At 37.8% G+C, this 21,271-nt stretch overlaps 1 protein-coding gene across 1 annotated transcript in view; it reads left to right on the top strand.

Moving 5' to 3' along the window:
* LOC308690946 (uncharacterized protein) overlaps positions 1-21,271 on the top strand; it is a 118,490-nt gene that overhangs the window by 61,670 nt on the left and 35,549 nt on the right. Inside the window, exons 6-11 of the mRNA XM_081365746.1 lie at positions 963-1,388; positions 1,786-2,220; positions 11,334-11,756; positions 12,479-12,901; positions 13,299-13,733; positions 14,475-14,897. Coding sequence (XP_081221872.1) covers positions 963-1,388; positions 1,786-2,220; positions 11,334-11,756; positions 12,479-12,901; positions 13,299-13,733; positions 14,475-14,897 — 2,565 coding nt within the window. The remainder of the gene's footprint in view (positions 1-962; positions 1,389-1,785; positions 2,221-11,333; positions 11,757-12,478; positions 12,902-13,298; positions 13,734-14,474; positions 14,898-21,271) is intronic.

Raw genomic sequence — 21,271 nt, 5'->3', positions numbered from 1 at the left:
GCCCGTTACCAGTCTGTGGACCAGCCCAGCAGTCCGCAGTCAGCACAATCCAGTTACCAGCCTGTGTCCCGGCCCAACAGTCTGCAGTCAGCACAATCCAGTTACCAGCCTGTGTCCCGGCCCAGCAGTCTGCAGTCAGCACAAGCCCGTTACCAGTCTGTATCCCAGCTCAGCAGTCTGCAGCCAGTACAAGCCCGTTATCAGTCTGTGGAAAATCTTACTAAATCTTACTAAAACATGGTGAAAGGTTATGGTAGGACAACAGTTAAATGCACTGATTATAAATGTGATTTGAATGTAATATAGTGTATGTACTTAAAAAAAAAAAAAAAAAAAAAAAAAATTTGTGTCATGTATGTTAAAAACCTTTCTTCTTTCTGTTTGTTTGTCCAATCTATAAAAAAAAAAAGAAAAAAAGAATGCGTCCGCAAGACTTTTGACTGAGTCTAAAAAGAGGGATCATATTTCCCCTGTTTTAGCATCCCTTCACTGGCTTCCCATTAAATTCAGAGTTGATTTAAAGATCCTTATGTTTGTATATAAGGTGTTGTCTGGCGTGCACCACGGTACATTAGTGATCTTATTGTGCCATATTGTCCTGCTAGGGCACTTACTGTAGATCTTCCAATCACTTGCTCTTAAATGTGTCTGGATGTCCCTACAAATCAAAGGGTGATCGGGCCTTTTCTGTGGCTGGGCCCAAGCTTTGGAATGGTCTCTCTTTGGACATTTTTAAATCTACTCTTAAAACGCATTTTTATTCTATAGCTTTTGGAAACCTGTAATTGTTGTTGTTGTTGTTGTTTTTCATAGTGTAGACCTGCTTTGTACTATGTACAGCACTTTGGATCAATCTATATTGTGTTTAAATGTGCTTTATAAATAAATGTTGTTGTTGATAGCTACAATAAGTTCAGTGATATCTCTATTTATTAACAATTCTCACTTCCGTTTTGTTACAGATTCTCTAATCTGAATAAAAGTGTTCAAATCAGATTTCTTCTGAGACTCTTCACTAAAGCAGCAGAGACTGAGACACAGACAGGAGAGCAGAAGCTGAAACAACTGTTACCATCAGTCTGCACCTACAGATCTTTTCCTCATCAATGGACTGACAGAATTAAATGGAGTGATTTTCTGCTGGATCTTTGTTCACATGTGAAGAACTATGAGACTCAAACAGGCAGGAGTTTCCTTCCAGCATTACAGTCAGTTTTCCAGTCACCTGATGTCTGGATCATAGATCTCTCACAGAGAAAGACCTCCGTCCTCCTGGAAGTGCTGAAACTCCAGACAGAGAAGAAACCAGTAGAGCTGAGAGGATGTTCAGAGGAAGAGAGTGAAATGAAGAGTTTCCTTCAGTGTCTGTCCTACATCTCACAGCTAAGGTAAGATATTGTACAGCCTTTCGCTCAACATGTTTAAAAAAGCTGGAGTAGGTCTTTGTGTATTAAATGGATCATTAAAAAAATGAATTGTTTTGTATTTACCTTTGGATGCAGACATGTGTAAAATTGTGTAATTCTAAGGGTCACAGAGAAACTGGAAAATATTCAGGAAAATTAAACTGACTCGTTCAATAAACCTCAACTAACGTTAGACTGTATATGGATGGACCTTGGAAAAAAGTGTAATAAATGTCACTAGATTCTGTCCTCTTATATGATTGTTGCTTTTATGTTTTTACTTATCAGAATACTTGTTTTTGTGCACTATATAGTTGATTTATAAATGCTGTATGTTGTCATAAATTAACGGGATTTTTATTTCTCTGTATTTTATCAGGTTCTATGATAATAAAGAAATGATGAAGTCTGTAGTGAAATTTCTGCTGAATCTCAGTGTTGCTGCTGTAGAAAATGTCACAGTTACAGGAACAAGATTCTCTACTCTGCTGTCGTCTGTGTGCAGTTACAAAACCTTCCCTTTTGATCAAGAGTGGGGTGATCCTGTTTATCAGTGTGATTTCCTGCTGGATCTTTGCTCACATGTGAAGAAATATGAGACTCAAACAGGCAGGAGTTTCCTTCCAGCATTACAGTCAGTTTTCCAGTTACCTGATGTCTGGATCATAGATCTCTCACAGAGAAAGACCTCCGTCCTCCTGGAAGTGCTGAAACTCCAGACAGAGAAGAAACCAGTAGAGATGAGAAGATGTTCAGAGGAAGAGAGTGAAATGAAGAGTTTCCTTCAGTGTCTGTCCTACATCTCACAGCTGAGGTACCTGAACGTACATGCTTTTGATTGTTGATTTAACTCTCATAGACAGAAATCATTGATATTCGTGAGGTTATTTATTTATTTTTGAGAAAAAAAATATTATGTATTTATTGGGGTGTAATTTGGAAAAACATTTCTAATTTACTATGTTGATTTTTAATACAGCAAGTGAAAGTTTTGGATTCACAACACAATTCAATGCACACATCTGTGGGTAAAAACGGTGTCGTGTTAGTGGCCCCTAAGTTAATAACTAATGACCGTTGCGACGGAAGTGAATCAATCAAAACTAACTTTAGCTGGACAATAACTTTATTCTAGAGCTGCTATAAAGCCAAAACAATGGCGGTTACTTTAATGTCCTATTATCAATGTAAAACCTCTTTGGAACAATCTACATTGTTAAAAGTGCAAGGACCATCCATTGGCCCAACGACGGAATCCAACGGCCTGGCGAAGGTTTAATGCGTGTATGTCTTTTCAGCACAGTGAAGTTCACTTAATTTATTGGAATTTAGTTTTAATATTATTTTAGCTCTATAGTTAATCTGACTCCAATTTCAAATGATAATCAAATTTAGATCGTGTTTCTGATTAGAAAATAGTCATAAATATTGATTATGAATTAATTTAGATCTTTGATTCTGAGTATCCCATACTTTCAGTTATTAATTCACTAAGGGACCCGATGCCGCACAGAGTCACACGCCCCGGGTTTACGTGGATCTCTCGGACACAGCCTCGCCAGTCTGATCTTGATCAGAGGGTGCAGGGTTTGCTTTTACCTCTTAAGTCGGTTGCCTACTGCTCACGCATACAAAAAAGTGTAGTTTATTTAGCCACTTCCGTACAACTTGCCAAGTCAGTGATAGACAGAAATCAAAAGGTCTTCCGATGACGTGCCTTCTGCTCCATTCATATGCGCCTTTAGTTTGACATATCCTGGACACAGAGCTGCGGTAGCACCAGCCTCCTCATAGTCTACTAAAATAATGATTTTAGAAAACTTCAGAATAAATCAAGATGTAATATTTATTTGTCAGGTAAAAATGTATCATGCCAATTACAGAGGTAAATGATTAAAAGCCAATTCAGAAAAATACATGACATCATTAACTCAAAGATGACTCTAAAAGTAAGTAATGTTTTCCTGACAGAGACACACTGTGGTGTGTCAGTAGCCTGACTTCGTCATACTCATAGGGTGCTTCTCATTTCTTATTCGTGCATCCTCGTTTCCTTTCCTCGCTTCCTTTCCTCGCGTCTCAGCTCCACCCCCTGTAGGATGCGAGGGAAGACTGCAAGGAAAGAAAATGAGGATGGAGGAATCGAATGTAACTTTTTTTTATGCATTGGAATACTTGATCACGTGAGCGTCACTTCATCGCGTCATCAGCAGCGCTCAGAGGATCTGCCCTTATGTTGTTGAAGTTTGTTTATTTAAGAAATTCATAATAAATAATAATAAAGCTAGATATGATGTGAGATGTGTGGTTTATATAAACTGCAAAGGTAAAGTATAAATTAAAATGATTGTGACTGATGTGAAGGGGGAGGAGAATTTATACGTGCGTCACGTTGAAGTCCATAAAACTCTTCCTCATAGGATACACCTGTGTATCCTCGCTTATGACTCCTCAGGAAGCCTCCTCACTCCTCGATCCTCGACTCCTTGCAATGCATTTAGAGAATTGAGATGTCCTTCAAGATGGCTGAGCTCGATCGGTTTCCGGGTCATAGGATGGAGGACGGAGGAGCGAGGAGACGAGGAGGGATATTGAGAAGCACCCATATTCTAGTCAGAATGTGAGTCTGATACCGCTCCATAGGGCTTTTATTATGGGGCGTGTCTCAACCGAACCAGGAAAAAACAACAACTCTGCACTCAATTGGATAGACCTACAACCAATCAGAGCAACGGAGTAAATGACGCATGTTCTTCATTCATATTTTCAGCCAACAAAATGTTGCGGCTCTCTGTTCCTCTTTTAAAATGAATGCGCTGTGGATATCTTCTATAACAGACGCGATGGCGGAATCTACACATGATGTTTCATAAACAAAGTTCGGGAGGAGCACGTACAAATAATCAATCAAATATCAACTTGTCATCAAACAATACCATGTCTAACGTTACCCCTATCTATCAGCATGAGGAAGCATATTCACTCTGTCAACTTACCTAACACTCCTTGACAGTTTTTCAGCATCCCTCCACTCCACCACCCTGAATCCTCACTCTTGTCTTGGCTTGTTCTCAGAAATACGGGGGGAGTATGGCTACCGAGCCCACAGCCCTCTCCTCGGACAGCACGTCATATACGCATTTATTCTATCTGACTTATTTGTGTGAAATCTCATATACGCATTTATTCTATCTGACTTATTTGTAAGTGTGAACTCGTGAAATCTCAATTCTCATCTGTCGGCAGTCATCTTTGTTGTAAACTAATTCAACCCAAGCGCTCTTTGATGCCGTGGGTGATTACGTAACCGCAGATCATCTGTCCATCATCGATTAAAGCCCGCCCTGGCAATTTGATTGGCTCGGCCTTCTGGGAGCCGAGCATAATAGAGCTGGTAAGTCCCGCCCCTTCCGCAAAACCCCGCTGGACCTCAAAGTTGAAAAATCGTCAATGCAAGTGAATGGGAGAAAATAATTATTTTCTGGTCCCGTTTGAATTGTGCCATGAATGTGAACATATGTTGTCTGTGAATTTTTTATATAACTTTTCATGTTACGAGTTTGACAGTATATGGTATGATTCTTCGGCTAGCAGTTGTGGAAAAGACATAACGAGAAAGACTACATGTCGCCTATGTGACGTCACCCCATAAAGTTGACTTACCCGTGGTTTTCACCAACTTCAACGATTTTGTCCTCTCCCTGAAAGAAGGTGGTGAAGTGCACCAAAGACACAGCCATGTTTAGCGGGATCCGTGAGCAGGGGCGGATCTAGAAAAATATTTATGGGGTGGCGAGAGGGGGGCAGGAATTTTTGAGGGGTGGCAACATATGGCAGACGTATATATACTGAATTTAATCACAGTTAAATTGGCCATAACTTTTAATTCGTTGCTGCCAATAGGGATGGGTATCTTTAAGGTTTTAACGGTATTACTACTCTTACCAATACTCCTTATCGATCCAGTACTTTAACAGTATTCTATATCGGTTATTTTTGTTATATAAAAAAAAAAGGGGGAAAAACTATTATGAACACATTTAATATTGCTTTATATTTTGAAATGTAAAATAAATATCTATAGCAAAAGAAAAAGCAATGCTTTAACAAAACTAATAAAACATGCATGTTATGCAGAAGGGTGCAGGCTTTTGTGTTTTATATTCAGAAGACATAGGACACCAAAAACAAAGTACAAACACATAGTCAAACAAAAAAAGTATACAATTAAACAAATATACAAATTATATACCCAGTGCTTTAATTTCAGTAATGTCGGCATTACTGTTCAGGAGTAATATGGGCTAAAAATACATCTAATAAAGTCAGATTTAAAATAACACTGCATAGTTTATCAAAGATTAAAGTTATAAAAGTTGTTGTTTGATTCACATTAATGGAGCAATTGTCAGCATGTTTATTAGACTGCTGCCCCTTTAAGACCAAATGCAGATCTAATCATTATTACGCATCATATTTTCTCCCAACTATTAACGCCCATTTAAGACATAAACTGTATAATAAACTGTTTAAGTGAATGTCCAAGACAGCCATTTTGACATATTTGATCGTTTAGATGTGCACACGAAGCCCAAAATATACGTTGCTTGTCTCGGTAGTTGAACTTTTCTATTGTAAAACAGTCAAATATATATATAAAGAATTCTACTTACATTTTACCAGGCATTCGTTAACTTATTTAATCATTTTGACATTGATGAGCTAGACCGCTGAACTTTTAGTCTTCCTAACAACAAACAGAGCGTTGGGTAATGTAGTGCATCAGAGCAGCATCAATAATAATATCAAGTGAATCTCTTATTTGCATCTTAAGTTTATTGCCAATAATAATGACAGGTTTGCGAACGTGAACTCGGTGAGCTCGCGCAAAACACATCTTCAGCACAGCGACTCATTTAAACGCATCTGATTGGCCGATGTGATCAACAGACATGTCTGTGATTGGCTACAATGCTCAACGCTGCAAAAGCACGTCAAAAGTACCTTCAATGCAAAGGGAAAAATATAAATAAAAATGTAATATGCACTGTTCATGATTAGGTAATCGCGGCCGCTGTAATCTTATTCACATTTGTTTTTCTGATTAATTGCTTTGCTCTGTGAGAAAGACAATTGAACAAAATATTCGAGGCTTTACTAAAAACATTCGGGGCTTAAGCCCCCTTAGCCCAGCCCTAGCGCTGCCCCTCAATATTTTATATTTTTTATTAAGCTGTTCTTGTCTTTACAAGATTTTGTCTTTAAAATCAAAATTAGGCTAATCAAAGGGAAGAGTGCTCTTACAAATCACGAGGGAGCGATTTGACCGCTGATTTTGGCCAACGTGATAGACTCGCTGTTTTTGCTGATGCTGAATCGTCTTTAGCATACAATACATTCATTACAAATGTAACTTTAAGTTAAACGTGTGTTTAAACTACACCTGGGGAAACTCACTTCACCTTCAGAGGCTCTGTCAGGGGCAGCTCAGTCTAGTCGGGTTGCAGGACCACCGCACCGCAGCAGACTTGCTGTGTGTGTGAGCCAGACTGAGCGAACGCCGCTCTGCACGTTTGAGGGACGCAAGTATTTGAGGGGCAGGGGGGAGGGGCGAATAATACATTTAAAATTAAAAATTAAATTGTTCACTTTTGGTAAATGTATTGGACATAGTGGTGGGTTGTTTTTGTAAGTACAGTTTTTGGATCATCAAAGTTGGGAGGGGCAAGGCTCTAGAGTGGGGGGGCACCTGCCCCCCTGTAGATCCGCCCATGTCCGTGAGCTAGTCCGTGTGCTAGTGGTGTTGACGTTTCAAACGCGTCGAGAGTTGTAGTCCACAAAGTGCTCTCACACAAAGTCTAACCGTATCAAACTTCTACCCGCTAAATTGTATCATTCTTTACACGAAAAGTTATATAAAAAATTCACAGACAACGTTCACATTCATGGCACAATTCAAACGGGACCAGAAAATAATTATTTTCTCCCATTCACTTGCATTGACGGTTTTTCAACTTTGAGGTCCAGCGGGGTTTTACGGAAGGGGCGGGACTTACCAGCTCTATTACTCCTCAACGGATCAAGTCCAGACCGAACTTCCCGTCCAAAAAATTTTGTGGGCGGGGTTCGGGCTGGCACCCAGGCTAGTGTGTCAGGACTTTCCAACAGGAAAACACTGAAACATCACTGTATGGGGGTTCCTGGTAAAGAGTCCCAAAGATTGCTCTGTCCCCTCGCCTTAAATAACCAGACTAGGGGTGTCCCCGACTATGGATTTTCATAGTCGAATCAGAATCGTCAAATCTTGCCTATAGTCGACTAATAGTCGAATCATGTGATGGGGGCGGGGCTTTAACATTTCAAAGCCGCGATGTACAGAAAATCACAAAGATATAGAAGAAAATGTATAAAAACATTTTGGATCAATAAAAACTAAGAAATAACGTAAATAACTCCAGAAAAGCCACACTGCAGACAGGATTTACATTTCACATGCAAATCAAATTAAATCGGCTAAATTACCTGTGCGAGCAGGCTCAGCCTTCAGCACAACATAGATGCACCGAAAAAATAAACAATGAATTTACTAAATTAAATTAGAACAGAATATACCTTTCTAATAAATAAAAATACAAAAAGAAATAAATCAGAATCAAGTCACAAGATGAGCAAATGTGTGCAAAATGCCTAAAGTGCAGGGGAACATTCAAAACACAAGCCACAAATAGTTAGATAGATTAGATAACCCTGACAGATTAATACATAAAATAAAAATAAAGAAATTATTAAAATAACGATAGTAGCCAGAATTTTCAACTTTGTCTTTTTAACAATAAATGCTAAACTGGAGAGGCAGTCGTTTTAGCTAAAAATGTTCACAGCATCCGAAAATCAAATTAGAACCGGCTCAAAAGTTTTGAAATCACTTGTACCCTACCTGATCGAGAGAACAAATCCAGTCTTTCACTCTGTCTGTGTCCGTTGGAGTCTTTTCAAATTGTGCGCGCGGATAAAGTACATTACGTGAAACCCAGTCTTTGCGTGAAACTTGTTTACGTTGGCCGGCAGAAGTGCGATCAGGGTTTTCCTAATGCAAAATCCAGCCTTGGAGAATATCCTTTCTGATGGTGTACATCCATCCACACTTTAGATTTTCTTATCCCAGACATTTAAAGATTTAAATCCTTGCCGCGAAGACGCTCCTCTGTCGGTCACGGATTGAAAGTGAAACTTAAATCTGTCACGGGGTGTTTGGATTTATTCACGCACGTTAAAAAATATTTATTAAAAGCTTCTTTTTTTGCACATTTTTATATACAACATTATCATAGGCTGAATACGTATTGACAGAAAAGTTAGTTCTATGTGAAATCAGACATTGAGCAGCCTCATATAACCAAAGTGGCATGATAACACCTCTGCGAAGATTCGACCGTGAGATCGGTAGTCGAATCAGGCTCCTCCAATCGAAGCATCGAATCTTCGACTATCCGGAGTCACCCCTAAACCAGAACAGAGCAAAAGGGGTTATACAAATGTTGTTTAGAGTTGTTTGGGCCAATCCATGTTACCCCAGGGGGGTATCACCTGGTTTCTTGAGATATCTTAAAGAGATACAGTATCACCCAGAGAGGAGAAACAGGATTCTCCTAAGTTCTCAATCTTTCTCATTAAACCAATGACTGCAATGAAATTAAGACCATTTTACCAATCGCACTGAGACACTTAAAATGATACCAAACATGAAAAGGAAAAACAACATATTCACAAGATACACCATATATATAGACATTCTTAATGTAGCCTACTTTCAGTGACTTGAGGAGGGAGAAGAGGAGGGAGAGGGGGAGAGAGAGGGGGATGCAGAGATAAGGAAGAAGGACAGTTTGGACAGGCGATGTCCTTTGTCCTCTGTCTGCTGTCCAGGGTGCATTTTATGGCTTTATTGCAGGGTGCATTTTGTTTTAGCAGGAAAATCAGTTCTTACAAATATACTGTAAATGAAGATGACTTTACTTGACTTAAAATACTATATTACAATCAGTAAGGACAAATTCAGGAAAAGTTTAGAAATTTGACTATTTAAAACTAAGAACTATTTTTTAAAAAACTGCAAAAAAAAAAAAAAAATGAAATAAACAAAATAAAAGGTAAAGAATCTGTCCATGACTGTTGAACCAAATAGCATCTTTCTCCTTTTGTCACTTACATTCTGAAAGTACATTTTTCTCCATGAATTGTTTGGTTTTAGCAGTTTTTTCCATTGTCTGGTATAATCAAAATAATAGAAATGCTCTTCTCTGAATATAATTGTAGGCTATGTAATATAGTATTTTAACCCTCATCCTTCTCTCGTGTTTTGTAACAAATCCTTCCCTTGCGGGTCAAAATGCCCCGAGCCCTAAAATTATACTTTTTCTTCGTTTTTTTTAATGCAATTTTTAAAAAAACTTTATTTACCTTTAAATTACTATAGTTAATAGATAAATAGTAATTTAATCATTTAAGAACATTCCTCACATTCTTTCAACTTAAATTCTAAATAACTCACAATTTCATGCCTAACCCTTTTAATTCAGCTCAAAAAATCTTGGAAAAATAAAATAATATAACATGATATTTCATGACTCTAGATGGCCTTATAGCACTATTTGTAGTAAATGAGCTGTTTCCCCTGGGATCTAAAGTCAGTTTCTCCTCAGTATGCATTCAGATGTAGACATTATAAAATATTTTTTTAGTAAAGTTGTACCATTTTTGTTTTAATTTTGAGCATTTTTATGTTTTTCTATGTGTACTGAAGCATTCCTCGCATTCCATTCATTGCTATGGGGGTCAAATTGACCCGCGAGGGAAGGATTTATTACTTTTTTTTTAATTCCAACCACAAAACTCCTTGAATCCATTAGATTTTTTTTTATTCGTGGTTCTAGTGCGACAAAAGTCCTGGGGTCTTGGACCCCTCCGATGAACACTCAATAAAAAATAAATAAAATAAAAATAAAACAAAATTTCCGGGTCAAAATTACCTGAGGGAAAGATGAGTACAAATCATCGAGACTTTAATGACTTTACAGCGCATAGTAAATAGATGAAAATTATTTGGAGTAGTTTAGAACTGTCAGGCGAGAGAACACAAGATCCAGTTGCGAATGCAATAGACAGTTTATTGGGTAAACGGAAAAATAAGCAAGGCCAGATGCAGTGATGCAGGATTGGTATCAGGTTTTGGCAGTGAGGAGACAGCAATGGGCTGGAACCCGCTGATCAACGCAGAGAAGAATCCCAGAATGATCAGAGCAGAGAGAATCCAAACTCGAGCAGGAATCAAACATACAGGAACTGGAGATTTGAGAAATACTGACAGAACAATGTGACAAGTCGTGAACACCAGAACCATCTGACAATGAAAACGGCAAACACAAAACTACATATAGGACACGGTAACGATCTGATTAGCTTGTCAGCGCAGTTGGTAGCTAGGCAACACTGACAGGCAATCAGACCAAAGACACCGCGCACACACACACACAGTCAGAAAGGATAGGCAAACCTGCGTGCTGCGACAATAATTGAATAGAGTCCATTGTTTTGCTGAGCTTAAATAATTAGTCTTAAATCTAAATTGATCATTTCAGGGCACATAATGTTGTTCCATAATTAAACACTCTATAAATTAAGTAAAAAAGTAAGATGGTAAATACTTAAAAAATATATTAGGGGAAAATGTATTCATTATAAAGTATCAATTACTCTGTCAGTATTTAATGACTAATTTGATGCTCTCAAGTGTTTACAACAATGTGAGCTGAAAACAGGAAAAAAACAACACATTCTTTTAATCTGTATTATTTAGTCACGTCACAGCTATAATAAGTTCAGTGATATCTCTATTTATTCACATTTCTCATTTCCATTTTGTTACAGATTCTCTAATCTGAATAAAAGTGTTCAAATCAGATTTCTTCTGAGGCTCTTCACTAAAGCAGCAGAGACTGAGACACAGACAGGAGATCAGATGCTGAAACTGTTATCATCAGTCTGCATCTACACATCTTTACCTTATCAAGAGACTGACAGAATTAAACAGAGTTATTTCCTGCTGGATCTTTGTTCACATGTGAAGAAATATGAGACTCAAACAGGCAGGAGTTTCCTTCCAGCATTTCAGTCAGTTTTCCAGTTACCTGATGTCTGGATCATAGATCTCTCACAGAGAAAGACCTCCGTCCTCCTGGAAGTGCTGAAACTCCAGACAGAGAAGAAACCAGTAAAGCTGAGAGGATGTTCAGAGGAAGAGAGTGAAATGAAGAGTTTCCTTCAGTGTCTGTCCTACATCTCACAGCTGAGGTACCTGAACTTTTGGATATTCACTTACTATACCTACTTCTCCATCAGTTTCACTTCACTGTATTTTTAATGGGTTTGAAACTGCACAAATTTTATGCCTGCAATTTGCTGCAAGCTCAATTTCGAAGTCCACAAAACTATAAAAGATTTACATTATATGATGTACAGTACAAGATTGTAAAAGTAAACAAACTTCTTTTTTTTTTTTTTATGAAATTAATATACTATAGTAATGGCACAACAGAGCAAAATGAAAGATTGGAAAGGGCTACGTTTATTATAAATTTTGTCCAATATGTTTAGACTTTATTCATGATTAGAGTTTATTCAAGCTGTAAAACTATGAATGTAAAACTAAATGTATCTTTCAGCACATGGTGAAGTCAGTATGTACATTAACAACAATTTGGGACAAATTTAATGTAATTGAATTAAAAACTATGTTCATTGGTGCGTCAGGATTATGAACAGTGTTTTATCTGTGCGCGCGGACAGACGTCAAGTGACGCTGCCGGTGTTCGTACACTCATAGAACAATGTGTTTAAATTTTAAAGACCCATCGCTGCACTTCTCATTCGGTGTGTGTGACGCTGTGACCTTCAGAGATCTGTGAAATGTCTATTCATGCCGACTGGACCAATCAGACACTTAATTATTCATTATATTTCATTAATAAATATAATGCTAAACATACAACATTTTAATTTTCTTTTGGAAGCAGGTTTGGCTATTTGAATTTCAGTCTTGCAGTGAAGTTTCTTCTGAGGCTCTTCATTAAAGCAGCAGAGACTGAGACACAGACAGGAGATCAGATGCTGAAACTGTTATCATCAGTCTGCACCTACAGATCTTTTCCTTATCAAGAGACTGACAGAATTAAACAGAGTGATTTCCTGCTGGATCTTTGCTCACATGTGAAGAAATATGAGACTCAAACAGGCAGGAGTTTCCTTCCAGCATTACAGTCAGTTTTCCAGTTACCTGATGTCTGGATCATAGATCTCTCACAGAGAAAGACCTCCGTCCTCCTGGAAGTGCTGAAACTCCAGACAGAGAAGAAACCAGTAGAGCTGAGAGGATGTTCAGAGGAAGAGAGTGAAATGAAGAGTTTCCTTCAGTGTCTGTCCTACATCTCACAGCTAAGGTAAGATATTGTACAGCCTTTCGCTCAACATGTTTAAAAAAGCTGGAGTAGGTCTTTGTGTATTAAATGGATCATTAAAAAAATGAATTGTTTTGTATTGACTTTTGTATGCAGAAATGTGTAAAATTGTGTAATTCTAAGGGTCACAGAGAAACTGGAAAATATTCAGGAAAATTAAACTGACTCGTTCAATAAACCTCAACTAACGTTAGACTGTATATGGATGGACCTTGGAAAAAAGTGTAATAAATGTCACTAGATTCTGTCCTCTTATATGATTGTTGCTTTTATGTTTTTACTTATCAGAATACTTGTTTTTGTGCACTATATAGTTGATTTATAAATGCTGTATGTTGTCATAAATTAACGGGATTTTTATTTCTCTGTATTTTATCAGGTTCTATGATAATAAAGAAATGATGAAGTCTGTAGTGAAATTTCTGCTGAATCTCAGTGTTGCTGCTGTAGAAAATGTCACAGTTACAGGAACAAGATTCTCTACTCTGCTGTCGTCTGTGTGCAGTTACAAAACCTTCCCTTTTGATCAAGAGTGGGGTGATCCTGTTTATCAGTGTGATTTCCTGCTGGATCTTTGCTCACATGTGAAGAACTATGAGACTCAAACAGGCAGGAGTTTCCTTCCAGCATTACAGTCAGTTTTCCAGTTACCTGATGTCTGGATCATAGATCTCTCACAGAGAAAGACCTCCGTCCTCCTGGAAGTGCTGAAACTCCAGACAGAGAAGAAACCAGTAGAGCTGAGAAGATGTTCAGAGGAAGAGAGTGAAATGAAGAGTTTCCTTCAGTGTCTGTCCTACATCTCACAGCTGAGGTACCTGAACTTTTGGATATTCACTTACTATACCTACTTCTCCATCAGTTTCACTTCACTGTATTTTGAATCGGTTTGAATCTGCGCACATTTTAAGCCTACAAGCTCAATTTTAAAAGTCAACAAAAGTATAACATATTTGCGTTATGTACAGTACAAGATTGTAAAAGTGACCGAACCTTTTTCTATTTTTCTTTCAATTCAATTAATATACTATACTTTAGTTTAATAATAGCAATGGCACAACAGGGCAATGAAGATTGGAAAGGGCTGAGTTTATTATACATTTTTCCAATATGTTTAGACTTTATTCATGTTTAGACTTTATTCAAGCTGTAAAACTATGAATGTAAAACTAAATGTATCTTTCAGCACATGGTGAAGTCAGTATGTACATTAGCAACAATTTGGGACAAATTTAATGTAATTGAAATAAAAACTATGTTCAGTGGAGCGTCAGGATTATGAACAGTGTTTTATCTGTGCGCGCGGACAGACGTCAAGTGACACTGCCGGTGTTCGTACACTCAGAGAACAATGTGTTTAAATTTTAAAGACCCATCGCTGCACTTCTCATTCGGTGTGTGTGACGCTGTGACCTTCAGAGTTCTGTGAAATGTCTATTCATATGTGCCGACTGGACCAATCAGACACACAATTATTCATTATATTTAATTTATATTTAAATATTCATATTTCCCTTGAGATAAATTGCTACACATAAAACATTTTTTTTAACAGGTTTCACTATTGGAATAGTGGTGATGCAGCAAAGTTTCTTCTGAGGCTCTTCATTAAAGCAGCAGAGACTGAGACACAGACAGGAGATCAGATGCTGAAACTGTTATCATCAGTCTGCACCTACAGATCTTTTCCTTATCAAGAGACTGACAGAATTAAACAGTGTGATTTCATGCTGGATCTTTGCTCACATGTGAAGAAATATGAGACTCAAACAGGCAGGAGTTTCCTTCCAGCATTACAGTCAGTTTTCCAGTTACCTGATGTCTGGATCATAGATCTCTCACAGAGAAAGACCTCCGTCCTCCTGGAAGTGCTGAAACTCCAGACAGAGAAGAAACCAGTAGAGCTGAGAAGATGTTCAGAGGAAGAGAGTGAAATGAAGAGTTTCCTTCAGTGTCTGTCCTACATCTCACAGCTGAGGTACCTGAACTTACATGCTTTTGATTGTTGATTTAACCCTCAGAGACCCAGACATTGATATTCATGATGTTATCTCTTTTTTTATTATTATCATTAAACATGTTTTAGGAAGGCATTGATGAGAAAAAAAAATGTTTATGTATTTTTTGGATTGGAATGTTATTTGGAAATACATTGCTAATTTACTATGTTGATTTTTACAGTAATACAGCAAGTGAAAGTTTTGAATTCACAAAACAATTCAATGCACACATCTATATGTAAAATACTATATTACAATCAGTAAGGACAAATTCAGAAACATTTGAGAAATTTGACTATTTAAAACTAATTACTATTTAAAAAAATGTGTAACTTACATTCTGAAAGTACATTTTTCTCCATTAATTGTTTGGTTTTAGCAGTTTTTTCCATTGTCTGGTATAATCAAAATAATAGAAATGCTATTCTCTGAATATAACTGTAGGCTATGTAATGAAGTATTTTAATACAAATCATTGAGACATTAACAACTTTTTAACAGCATAGAAAATAGATGAAAATGATTTGGAGTAGTTTATAATTGATCAATTGATAATGGCGCTTTTCCACTGCATGGTACGACACGGTTCGGCTCGGTACGGTTCGGCTCGGCGCGGAACGGTTCGGCTCGCTTCGCTTTTCCACTGCGTGGTACGACTCGACTCGGTACGGCACGGTTCGGTTCACTTTAGCTCGGTTGCTTTTCCATTGCAGTTAATAGGCCTACCGCTTCAAACTGGGTGGGACTGATCGTTATAGTTGCCGCCTCTACCTCCATGACATCATCGTAAACGCGCCACATTTCAAACGCACAACACAGGGGATGGTGCTCTTGATTCTCGGCATTGTGGATGTTTTTAAATTAAATTAAACGTTCTTATAATGGTTTACTATATGGAAGGAAAATTCTTAACGTGTAATTAAACGTTGCGTTCATATTCTGGGCTCATCTGATTTTTTGTACATAGCATAGCCTACTTTGTTATGATTTTAGTATCATAATGATTAATAAATGCACGCCCAATTATCCGTGAACTTGATTTGAACAAATGCCTTTCAACTTGTGTGTGCAAAATTCAGAATTAAATGAATGTGCAGCAATCTTTACAAATAGAGAGTCTAGGCCTAATGTACTGTTTTAAACTATAGCCTACTGCCATTAAAAAAGCGCATTTAGTTAATGTTATGGGCCCGGTTTCCCGATAATGCTCACTCTTAGCGCGCTAAGAAAGCTCGAAAGATATATCTTACCAAAGTTGTTTATTTTCCTAAGTGTGTTCCCCGAACCATACCTTAGGAAGCTGCTTAAGATATGCCTTCTTACGTGCGACGTTACCCGGCGCTGTCCGTGGCGATGGTGCTGAATTGTTTAATATCGATGGCTCGAGAATCAATTATTCTCTCGTGCAGGGGCTGTTTATGTGAGAAAGCGGTGATCTTTATAAATGAAGCACTTCAGAAATAGTTGAAATTGCAATTTATTATGATTATTGGATATTATAAAAAATAATCCAAACTATAATAGCCTATAATAGCCTAGCCTACATATTTTAAAATTGTAACATACAGTATATTGCTGCCACAATAACCTTTTCAAACATTTACGTGCCTTCTTCTCTTTCCCATTTTTGTTCGCTGAGGTGGAGCTGCGATGAAATATTGTTCTTGTAAATACTTTCCAGCATTTCAGTAATAAAAGTTTACATCTTGCGTACGGTGCTCGGCAGTGATCAAAAAGGATTTAAACCGTGAATTTTGAATCTCTTGTAAACTCAGAGATGTGGATTCAGACGGCAATTAAATTACCACACGACCTGTTTGTCAAAAAACAGAAGGTACTGATTTGGCCAGGGATTTTTACGAGGGTTGGGTGAGAAAAACACTGATATTATGGATTCGGACGGCACTAAAATCACCGACTTACCCCTGTAAATGATTAAAATACCGGACGAGCCCATGAGAGACAATATTAGCGTCCGAATAGGACTTAACTGACAGTAGCCTATGCTTTCACTGGCCTTTAAAAGAGCGTTTTAATTAAATTAATAATATTGTATAATAATATGATTAAAAATCTAACAACAATCAGTGTAATGACAATTTTATTCTTTGTGTAACCACCAGGGGTTTTCTTATATATTCTCAATACTACTTAAATCAAAGACCCATAATTATAAAATAGTCAGTTCAAAAGAACTACCCGGTGGCACGCAAGCCACCCTAATTAAAGGACGTAGATGGAAGCTGGTGTGTCAAAACATACACATTTATTTATTTCACAATGGTTCAATTATACAAACAATTCTAAAAGACAACTGTAATACTTTATGAAACTTCTCTCAATCAAAACACCAAATGGTTAAGGGTGTGTACGGAGTTTCCCCCCTGAGACGTGTCTGAATATAAAGCACACCACACGTCACTCTTAATAAATAATTTAAGAAGAATACACAGGTGAAACAACCCAGTTAAATATTTCACGTGATTCACAGCAATATCCCCCCTTCACTTCATACACAACACTGCAGGCGTTTGTCCCTTTAGGAAACTACACATTACCCAAGTATTTCAATTAAAAGAACCTCACCATGTATACATGAGTTATCAGAGAGAGTCAAGACAAAAACAAAACAAACAAAAAAAAACAAACATACAATATAAAAAAAAAAACCAAACCTTCTCCCTCTCTCTCCCTCTTCACATACCCCTAGGGCGTTCGACAAACAGTCGTACAAATTATGGTAGGCAGTTTGTATAGCTAAAACTAAATAGGAAAAACAGTGACTGGACACACGTCCTGTAACAATAATAAAATGTCATGAAATAGGTTTCTTTTGTAACAACATACAATCAATAGTTATAGGCATGTTCATACCTGAATAGCAAACAAATGTTTGCACAATGCGTCTTCACCACAATCGCACTGCGTTACCGTGACAGAATAGGATGCATCCTCACCACAATCTCAAACTGTGTTACTATGACAGAAGATACAAAATCAATATACCAAGCTTTTACGATCATTCACAACATTTCATAATCTAACTTGGTACCTGCAACAGTTTTTCCCAGAACAACCGTTTTGTCCACTGGCCAATCTCCAGCCTCAAGCAATGACAAAAGCACTGGTTTGTAAGGATGGCTGACGCGAAACCGTCGTTCCGAAGCTTTGCGAGATCCCGAAGCGCAGATGTGTCGAAACACTGATCCGAAGCGTGATTCGAAACACCCATGTCACGTGACTATGACCAAACGAAGCCTCGAAGTGTTTCACTAAGTGTTTCATCAGGTGTGGTCCGCCGAATCAGCGTTTGATTGACACGGTCGGGAACAAACCACACAATCGCACATCTGTATAAAAGTGAAATAAACGCATTTTGACCTCGTGGGTTTTTGTGAGAGGAGTTTGACTTTGAGGTAGCGGATTTTTGGTGATATAGTGACATAGTGCAATTTGATTAGTTATAGGCAATTTAGGCTTACATTTAAATTTACACAACACATTGACTGATGCTAGAGACAGACAGAGTATATAGTGACACATTAATACATAGATATACATATAGACAGATTAATAGATAGATACATATAGATAGATTACAGATACATATAAATACATATTATAGATAGATACATATATAGATAGATTATAGATACATATATAAATACATATGTTATAGATAGATACATATATAGATACATAGATTATAGATACATATCTAGATACATAGATAGATTCAGATAGATAGATTGATTTGGATAGATAGATAAAATGGAGGCTCCCCAGAAGAGATGCCGTACATCTGTGGTGTGGGAGCATTTCCATTTAGAAACCCCAAATAAAGTGAGATGTGTGTATTGTGATCGGTATCTAGCCTACTGCAACAATACATCATCCATGATGCACCATTTGAGGAGCACTCATCCTGCCATTTTGCAGGGTGCAGAGGATGGCATTCCCCCTGTAGGCTACCTAGGCCTGCTACTGACACTGCTGGGCCATCTATGCAATGTATGCATTGTTTGAAATATAATTATAATTGAAATATAATTACAACCTTTTGGGACACTGTTTATAAAGTCCATAGCCCAATGGCCTACAACCTAATGTCCCAATCACAACTGCCAATCATTTTAAAAATAGCTTCAATGTGAATATAATATAATATAATATTGTGTGAATATACATTTTATAGGTCTACATATGAGTACCCAATATACTGCAGCTGATGCCACAGTGGAAGTGAAAAAATACATCAACGATGCATATTTGCCCAGAACTCATGATCCACTAACTTACTGGAAAGAGAGAGCAGTAATCTTTCCTCATTTGTATGTCCTTGCTAAAAAATATCTTTGTATGCCAGCAACAAGTGTCCCTTGTGAGAGGATTTTTTCAAAGGCTGGAGAAATTATCTGTAAAAAAAGAAGTAGGCCAGAGAAATTAATATTTTTTGAATAAAAATCTCTAAAAAAGTGAGACATTGTGGCTTGATTTATTTTATTAATATTCATTTTTCATGACCAAAATAACATTATGCACAGTGAGGAGCCTATAGGTTACAAGCTTCACATATTAGAAAATTATAATAATAAAAAAAAAAAAAAAATTTTTTTTAATGGCTCGTCAAGGTTGTTTCAGATCAACACCTGCAAGTGACCACTAGGTGTCACCGTTGAGACGGGTGTCGGATTGATTCGAAGCCTCGAAACAATATGGCACATTTGGTTCAACTGTTTCATTTGCTTCACGAGGCCTCGATCTGGCCATCACTACTGGTTTGAACCATCGATCCTGGTGCTTTCATTCCCCACGCTGTACCGACACACTATGCTGGAATGCTAGCTTGGCTTGTCGCTCTGTGACTACGTCACACTAAATAGCCGGCTGAGCAATGACGCGCTCTGAGGTGGTGTCTACTGGGTCCTAATGTCCTACCTCTTACATTTGCATGAAAACACTTGAATTAGCCTAATTTAATACTGTCTGGGTGTATTAAAACTTCAGAATTATATTCATATAGACCTGCAACAGTGATAAGGTAAAGCTAAGAGTGGTCCAGACCAACCTTACGAAAGTGTGACTTACAGAAGCTATACTTAGCGAACGAACGTTTCGGGAATCGTGCCATAAGGTTAAGAGAGAGGTTAAGGAATAGGTTAAGAACAACTTAGAGATAAGAACGCTTTGGGAAACCGGGCCCTGTTCTTTTTTTCCATCTGCCTATGTTGATTATTAAAAATGAACAGCACGAGTAGAGAGACATGGAGCGAGTCAGACATAATTTTGACCACTTCATTAAAGGTGCCGTAGAATGGATTATTTTATTATTTTATAATGTTTCCTGGGGTGCCCTTATAATGTTAGTATGTTTTTTAGATCAAAATTTGTTATAATTTAGAAATAAAAGGCATATTTCCTAGCCTGATTTCATTCCCTGGATTGAACACTCTGTTTGAAGGGGCGTGTCTGCTGTGAGACTTCAGTGTTGTTGCCCTCTGCTGTGATTGGCTGACATGCTTGCATATGAAATATCTGGCATTACATGTAGAGCTATCTGGAAAACTTTTACTATTACAGCTTTTATACGTTTTTACTATTACAGCTATCGGGATTAACGAATCATGAGAAGTTTAAGTATTTAGATCTATTCCAGCATTGAGCAGATGACAGCCTGTTGATCGCGTGAATGAAGATCTTATCACTGCAACGCGATCTACTGATGCATAAACAGTGTTGAACGACTTTGAGAGAAAGATTATCTGTCTGAACTTGAACAATTACACATCAGAAATTCACATAACCCACTGGTTCTCCAGAGGCTCGGATGAAGAAACTAAAAAAATACTTTTGTGTTCATTTGTACATCCAAACACTGAGCAACTGCCATGCTTCGTTCGCTCGTTTGCAAGCCACGATGTCTCTCGAGGAAAAAACAATATCGCGCTGGATCTAGATAACACAGTGTAAATTATTGTTAATAAAATCACTACTTACCGCTTGCGGGAATATAACGTTAGTTGAAATTGCCCCCTTCGTCCGTTTGAGACGCCAAGAGAAGCCTGGCTGCTTGATATATGTTCCAGGTTAGAAAAACAGTCCGTGGTGAAATGGGCAGAGCAACTAACAACTTCGAATTAAACTGTAGCGGTATCAGATTATAGATAGATCTGCCATTTTCCCTATGATCCTCGCTTGTTTCTTCACCTGCAGAACTTCTGATGATTCGGCTGCGCAGTTCCGCCTGGCACTGAGCATGGGCTGGCATATGCAAATTTTTAGAGGCGTACATATTAATGATCCCAACTGTTGCATCACAGTTGGTGTTATGTGGAGATTCGCCTGTTTTTCA

This window comes from Scardinius erythrophthalmus (genome assembly GCF_964197995.2).
Source record: "Scardinius erythrophthalmus genome assembly, chromosome: 1".
Classification (NCBI taxonomy): domain Eukaryota; kingdom Metazoa; phylum Chordata; class Actinopteri; order Cypriniformes; family Leuciscidae; genus Scardinius; species Scardinius erythrophthalmus.
This window is presented reverse-complemented; position numbering and strand designations above follow the sequence as displayed.